At 35.3% G+C, this 8111-nt stretch overlaps 1 protein-coding gene across 1 annotated transcript in view; it reads left to right on the top strand.

The window, feature by feature from the left end:
* Positions 1 to 211: 211 nt before the first annotated feature.
* LOC102801578 (translin-associated protein X-like) overlaps positions 212 to 8111 on the top strand; it is a 49937-nt gene continuing 42037 nt past the window's right edge. Inside the window, exons 1-3 of the mRNA XM_085507272.1 lie at positions 212 to 308; positions 3908 to 4010; positions 4683 to 4799. Of these exons, the coding sequence (XP_085363398.1) occupies positions 278 to 308; positions 3908 to 4010; positions 4683 to 4799 (251 nt within the window). The 5' untranslated portion in view covers positions 212 to 277. The remainder of the gene's footprint in view (positions 309 to 3907; positions 4011 to 4682; positions 4800 to 8111) is intronic.

The following is an 8111-nucleotide window of genomic DNA, read 5'->3' as shown; positions in this document are numbered from 1 at the left end:
CTAGGATACTGGGAATCAAAATAGCTGCTCACAATTGAATTATGACGGATTACGATAACTATATTTTCTGTACATTTTCTATGTATTACATGTTTTCACTATGAATGTGGTGATACATGTTTATTGTTTTATTACAAACCGCCTATGTCATGTCAGCATGTCGTAGCATCAGTCTCGCTATCTACGAGATGAGACTTGAATGGGATCTTGGCATGATGTCAGGAAACAAAAGTACGCTAGCACTGAACTTCGAGGGCGCTGCTTTGGAACACTCAAAATGGCAGCTTCGTTGGATAAAAACAAGCCAGGTAAGCAACGTGCTTAGTTTAGCCTGTCAGCGCTTACTGATCGATAAATTCTCTGTTGGATGTTGTTTTCTCTGTATTCGTGAACTACTAGTATGTACTTATCTTGATTATAATCATGTTTCCAATAACTTCACGGGTTTCTGTTTAGCGTTTTCATTTCCAATACATGCTGAACGGACACAGTTGTTTCAATCTGTGTAACTAAAAGTCATCTCCCTCATTTGGAATAATATAATAAATGTATTTGTGTGACCACACCGCAGAACATCGTAAATGGAATCTTAGAATATTAGCGTTAATTGTCAAAATAGCCGTTGTTCATCTAAAAACGGCATTCAAGTAAAACCAAAGAAAGCTTAGAAAGTACTCCCATGCGCTTGAGGTATTGGAGAGATGACGTACAAATAAGGAATACTGTTATTTACTGAATACTGTAATTAGAAACTAATCTTCAATACACATAAAGCAAACATTGTGTTTATTGCATACAAAATCATTGAAATATGCCTTATTTTGGCCACAGACTTGTCTTTGTCATTTATATTTTTTCATATTAGCACATGTGCTTCTAATAGAGCAAATACAGCATTTAAAAGTATAATGGCAAGCAATGATAATGGTGGTTTCAAATAGCTATGGTTTAGCAAATATAAATATTTCAATATTTTGGTCTTATAACAACAAACAACAAAATTATAATCTACAAGAGTACTTAAAGTGGCATTCAGCCTTTGTAATGCTGTAATAATAATATGTATAACTGTAATATCTTAAGTACTGTTGCAGATAGTGACATACAACTACGGTAGTACTGTAATTGTGTTGTCAGGATAGATATATGACTGAAATATCATATTATTATATGTAGTCATGATTTCATTAAATATTTATAATTTTTATATCATAGCCATTTGCAAACACCCTGCTCAGTGTTTGCATTAATATTTTTAAATGTCATATTTGCTCTATTTGAAGTGCATCTGCTTAAGTGTAAATGATAGAGGCAAGTCCATGGTCAAAATATAATCAATTTTAATGGTTTTGCATGCAATAAATACACTTTTTGCTTTAAGTGTTGGAGATGTGTTCTATGATATAGTAAATATAATATTCCTGATTTGTTCTTCATGCTTTAAATACCTTTAGCACACAAGACTTCTTTCTAAGCTTTCTTTAACCTTTTCACCACTAGACTTTCTTGCCCACATTTTTCTTCAATTTCTTGTTATATTCTTCAATACTTCTAGAAATGAACCCTAAATTTTAAAGTCAACAGACAAAGTTTGAGTAAATTTTCAGTTTTTACTCGAAAAATGTGGCTATTTTTGTGCCAATCTTCTGAAATAAAGTGCAGACTGTAAAAAAGACTATTTTATGAATTTGTGATGAAAAGAGGGAAATGGTGAAAAGCATGTCTGATCATTACTTTTTTAGCTTCGTTGTCATCGAATATGATGGAGCGGAGCTCATGGGTTGACATTGTTGCATTTACAAGCAATATGATACATCAATGACTATGTCGTAACATTTAGATTGGATAATCTTGTCATTTATATATACAAATTTATATAATTGAATTAAATAAATTGAAATGTTCCTTACTATTAGTTGAGGTTAGTTTAGCCCAATTTGTTTCAATCACACAATGATCTCCAGACCTGCAGTCCAAACCAATCAGCAACTTATCATATGTCATAAAAAGATAATGACTATTTTCATTGATTCACTTGGTATTGTAGGTCCCGTCATTGATTCATGTGGTATTGTAGGCCCTGCCATTGATTCATGTGATACTGTAGGTTCTGGCATTGACTCATGTGGCATTGTAGGCCCTGTCATTGATTCATGTGGTATTGTAGGCCCTGTCATTGATTCATGTGGTATTGTAGGTCCTGTCATTGATTCATGTGGTATTGTATGTCATGTCATTGATTCACGTGGTATTGTAGGTCCTGTCATTGATTCATGTGATATTGTAGGTCCTGTCATTGATTCATGTGATGTTGTAGGTCCTGTCATTGATTCATGTGATATTGTAGGTGCTGTCATTGACTCATGTGGTGCTGTAGGTCCTGTCATTGATCCATGTGGTATTGTAGGTCCTGTCATTGATCCATGTGGTATTGTAGGTCCTGTCATTGACTCATGTGATATTGTAGGTCTTGCCATTGATTCATGTGATATTGTAGGTCTTGCCATTGATTTATGTGATATTGTAGGTCTTGTCATTGATTCATGTGGTATTGTAGGCCATGTCATTGATTCATTTGGTATTGTAGACCCTGCCATTGATTCATGTGGTATTGTAGGCCCTGCCATTGATTCATGTGGTATTGTAGGTCCTGCCATTGATTCATGTGGTGTTGTAGGTCCTGTAATTGATTCATGTGGTATTGTAGGTTCTGTCATTGATTCACGTGGTGTTGTAGGTCCTGTCATTGATTCATATGGTGTTGTAGGTCCTGTCATTGACTCATGTGATATTGTAGGTCTTGCCATTGATTCATGTGATATTGTAGGCCCTGCCATTGACTCATGTGATATTGTAGGTCATGTCATTGATTCATGTGGTATTGTAGGTCCTGTCATTGATTCATGTGGTATTGTAGGCCATGTCATTGATTCATGTGATATTGTAGGTCCTGTCATTGATTCATGTGATGTTGTAGGTCCTGTCATTGATTCATGTGATATTGTAGGTGCTGTCATTGACTCATGTGGTGCTGTAGGTCCTGTCATTGATCCATGTGGTATTGTAGGTCCTGTCATTGATTCATGTGGTATTGTAGGTCCTGTCATTGACTCATGTGATATTGTAGGTCTTGCCATTGATTCATGTGATATTGTAGGTCTTGCCATTGATTTATGTGATATTGTAGGTCTTGTCATTGATTCATGTGGTATTGTAGGCCATGTCATTGATTCATTTGGTATTGTAGACCCTGCCATTGATTCATGTGGTATTGTAGGCCCTGCCATTGATTCATGTGGTATTGTAGGTCCTGCCATTGATTCATGTGGTGTTGTAGGTCCTGTAATTGATTCATGTGGTATTGTAGGTTCTGTCATTGATTCACGTGGTGTTGTAGGTCCTGTCATTGATTCATATGGTGTTGTAGGTCCTGTCATTGACTCATGTGATATTGTAGGTCTTGCCATTGATTCATGTGATATTGTAGGCCCTGCCATTGACTCATGTGATATTGTAGGTCATGTCATTGATTCATGTGGTATTGTAGGTCCTGTCATTGATTCATGTGGTATTGTAGGCCATGTCATTGATTCATTTGGTATTGTAAACCCTGCCATTGATTCATGCGGTATTGTAGGTCCTGCCATTGATTCATGTGGTATTGTAGGTCCTGTCATTGATTCATGAGGTATTGTAGGTCCTGTCATTGATTCATGTGATATTGTAGGTCCTGTCATTGATTCATGTGGTGTTGTATATTCTGTCATTGATTCATGTGGTATTGTAGGTCATGTCATTGATTCATGTGGTATTGTAGATCCTGTCTTTCATTCATGTGGTATTGTAGGTCTTGTCATTGATTCATGTCGTATTGTAGGTACTGTCATTGATTCATGTCGTATTGTAGGTCCTGTCAAGCGTGATAGAAAAGGCGAACCTCGGAATGCTGGTCGAAGACAACAAAGCAAAGACCCTATTGATGAAGATTCTCTTGTAATCAAAACATTTCGGTATGGCATTGTTCTCATCAAATTAGTTTTATTTATAAAACATTTGGCCCCATAGAAATCTGAAATGAATGTATATAGAAGGGAATTGATACATGTTTATACATATGTATGCATATCATGTTTAAATATTATTTCTACTATGTTACATAGTTAGTGTTACCCTGAAAAAACACCTTTTGGTTTTAATTTGGTTTCTTCAAATTAAATTTTTTTGGGGTCAGTTAGCACATCAGTTCGAAGGCCATGCTAGCAATTATGTTCTTATATTTGAAACAAAAAGATTGGTGATGCAGTATTTTGTTCACACATGCTCAGATAGACTTTCTTGATGTGCATAAAAAAAAAACACACAAAAAAAAAAAACACATTGGATCAGCAACAGATCCTATTTGGCCTTAAATTTGTGTTACAGAAAATGACACCCTCTATAGGTAGATTATGTTGATAACTAAATTCAATAATTCCAATTTGTTTATATTTACTTTTTTATGGCATTAGATCACAATGTGACATTAGAATGTCGCAAGGTCATGTGAGATTTCGTGAAAATTATATGATCACATAAAATTTGAAATTATGTTTATTGGTGTCCAGGTGAACAACAAATTAAATTGAAAAAAAAATTACAGCATATATGTGAGCTATTTATGCACTTATACACTTTGTTCTCAGTTATTATCAGGTGGAGTTGGATGGAAAACATGACAAACATGAAAGATTAGTCAAACTGAGTCGAGATGTGACAATTGAGAGCAAGAGAATTATATTTTTATTACACAGAGTCACAAGGTGAGTGAGTGATTCAAAGTATGAGGGTTTTAGGAATGAAGGAGTTCATTTGGGGTGGAGGTATGAGGGTTATAGGGGTAAGGGGTTCGTTTTGAGGTAGAGGTGTGAGGATTTTAAGGATGAAGGGGTTCATTTGGGGTAGAGGTCTGAGGGTTTTAAGGATGAAGGGATTTGTTCGGGATAGAGGTGTGAGGGTTTTAAGGATGAAGGGGTTCATTTGGGGTAGAGGTCTGAGGGTTATAGGGATAAAGGGGTTCATTTTGAGGTAGAGGTGTGAGGGTTTTAAGGATGAAGGGGTTCATTTGGGGTAGAGGTCTGAGGGTTATAGGGATAAAGGGGTTCATTTTGAGGTAGAGGTGTGAGGGTTTTAAGGATGAAGGGGTTCATTTGGGGTAGAGGTCTGAGGGTTTTAGGGATGAAAGGGTTCATTTGGGGTAGAGGTATGAGGGTTTTAGGGGTAAGGGGTTCATTTGGGGTAGAGGTATGAGGGTTATAGGGATAAAGGGGTTCATTTTGAGGTAGAGGTGTGAGGGTTTTAAGGATGAAGGGGTTCATTTGGGGTAGAGGTCTGAGGGTTTTAGGGATGAAGGGGTTCATTTGGGGTAGAGGTATGAGGGTTTTAGGGGTAAGGGGTTTGTTTGGGGTAGAGGTTTTGGGGTTTTAGGGATGAAGGGGTTCATTTGGGATAGGGTTTTGGCATTTAAGGGGTGAAGGGGTTTGGGGTAGAAGTATGAGGTTTTAGGGTTGCAGGGTTTTGTTTGGGTAGAGGTGTGAGGGTTTTAGGAGGACAGGTATGAAAGGGTTAGATATACAAATATAAGAGGGTTAGGGATACATGTATCAGGGGTTAGAGATACAGGTATTAGGGGATTTGAGGTTCGGGTATTATGTGGTTAGGGATACAGATATGAGAGGTTTATACATACAGGTATTAGGGGATTTGAGGTTCGGGTATTATGTGGTTAGGGATACAGATATGAGAGGTTTATACATACAGGTATTAGGGGATTTGAGGTTCGGGTATTATGTGGTTAGGGATACAGATATGAGAGGTTTATACATACAGGTATTAGGGGATTTGAGGTTCGGGTATTATGTGGTTAGGGATACAGATATGAGAGGTTTATACATACAGGTATTAGGGGATTTGAGGTTCGGGTATTATGTGGTTAGGGATACAGATATGAGAGGTTTATACATACAGGTATTAGGGATTGTTGGTATACAAACTAGGTATGAGAGGTATAGGTGAGGGGTTTATTTGTACAGGTATGACAGTTTAGAGGTACAGGTGTGAGAGGGTTAGGGATACAAGTATGAAGGATTTGAGATATAGAATAGAATAGAACCTTCATTGCTATTATAATTCATTATTGTCTGGTCTCCCTGTAACTAAGATAAAACTAAGACTAAGATAAAACCTCTTATTCGTGTACAAAATGCAGCAGCCCGCCTTGTCACTCGTGCTCGAAAATATGACCACATTACAGACATTTTTATTAAACTTCATTGGTTACCAGTTGTACAAAGAATCAATTTCAAATTACTTTTACTAGTGTATAAATCTTTGTATGGTTTTGCCCCAAATTATCTATGTGAATTAATCGAATTTTATGTACCTAGTCGTAGTTTAAGATCTGAATCAAAGTTTCTTATTAAAACTCGTCAGGTGTGTAGTAAAAAGTCCAAGGTGTTATACAAAGACCGTGCTTTTGAAAATTTAGGTCCTAAACTTTTTAATGAATTACCTCTGTCTGTTCGTTCTAGTCCTTCAGTAGACATTTTTAAATCCAGACTGAAAACGCACTTATTTAAATGTGCTTTTAATATTTGACTGATTGTTTATTGTATCAGCGCCTTTGATCTTCATATGTTGGAATTGTTGCGCTTAATTAAATAAAGTTATTATTATTATTATTATAACCCAATATTTGAAAGTTTGATGAAAAATATGAAAAATACAATATGGGAATAAATTACCATCACTAAAAATATAGGAAAAAACCAAGATGCTCAAATTTGTAAAATTTGGTTAATTTGTGTACACATACAATGTATGTAAAATCCATCAAATGTCAGTGGTCATTGTGATGTACACATACAATGTATGTAAAATCCATCAATTGTCAGTGGTCATTGTGATGTACATATACAATGTATGTAAAATCGATCAAATGTCAGTGGTCATTGTGATGTACATATACAATGTATGTAAAATCCATCAATTGTCAGTGGTCATTGTAATGTACATATACAATGTATGTAAAATCCATCAAATGTCAGTGGTCATTGTGATGTACACATACAATGTATGTAAAATCCATCAAATGTCAGTGGTCATTGTGATGTACACATACAATGTATGTAAAATCCATCAATTGTCTGTGGTCATTGTAATGTACATATACAATGTATGTAAAATCCATCAAATGTCAGCGGTCATTGTGATGTACGCGTACAATGTATGTAAAATCCATCAAATGTTAGTGGTCATTGTGATGTACATATACAATGTATGTAAAATCCATCAAATATCAGTGGCCATTGTGATGTACACATACAATGTATGTAAAATCCATCAAATATCAGTGGTCATTGTAATGTACATATAGAATGTATGTAAAATCCATCAAATATCAGTGGTCATTGTGATGTACACATACAATGTATGTAAAATCCATCAAATGTCAGTGGTCATTGTGATGTACATATACAATGTATGTAAAATCCATCAATTGTCAGTGGTCTTTGTAATGTACATATACAATGTATGTAAAATCCATCAAATGTCAGTGGTCATTGTAATGTACACATACAATGTATGTAAAATCCATCAATTGTCAGTGGTCATTGTAATGTACATTATACAATGTATGTAAAATCCATCAATTGTCAGTGGTCATTGTGATGTACATATACAATGTATGTAAAATCCATCAATTGTCAGTGGTCATTGTAATGTACATATACAATGTATGTAAAATCCATCAATTGCCAGTGGTCATTGTAATGTACATATACAATGTATGTAAAATCCATCAAATATCAGTGGTCATTGTAATGTACATTATACAATGTATGTAAAATCCATCAATTGTCAGTGGTCATTGTGATGTACATATACAATGTATGTAAAATCCATCAAATGTCAGTGGTCATTGTGATGTACATATACAATGTATGTAAAATCCATCAATTTTCAGTGGTCATTGTAATGTACGTATACAATAATAATAATAATAACTTTATTTAATTAAGCGCAACAATTCCAACATATGAAGATCAAAGGCGCTGATACAATAAACAATCAGT

This window comes from Saccoglossus kowalevskii, chromosome 13 (genome assembly GCF_978046115.1).
Source record: "Saccoglossus kowalevskii chromosome 13, keSacKowa6.1, whole genome shotgun sequence".
Taxonomy (NCBI): Eukaryota; Metazoa; Hemichordata; class Enteropneusta; family Harrimaniidae; genus Saccoglossus; species Saccoglossus kowalevskii.
Note: the sequence above shows the minus strand (reverse complement) of the source record. Positions and strands in the feature narration are given on the sequence as shown.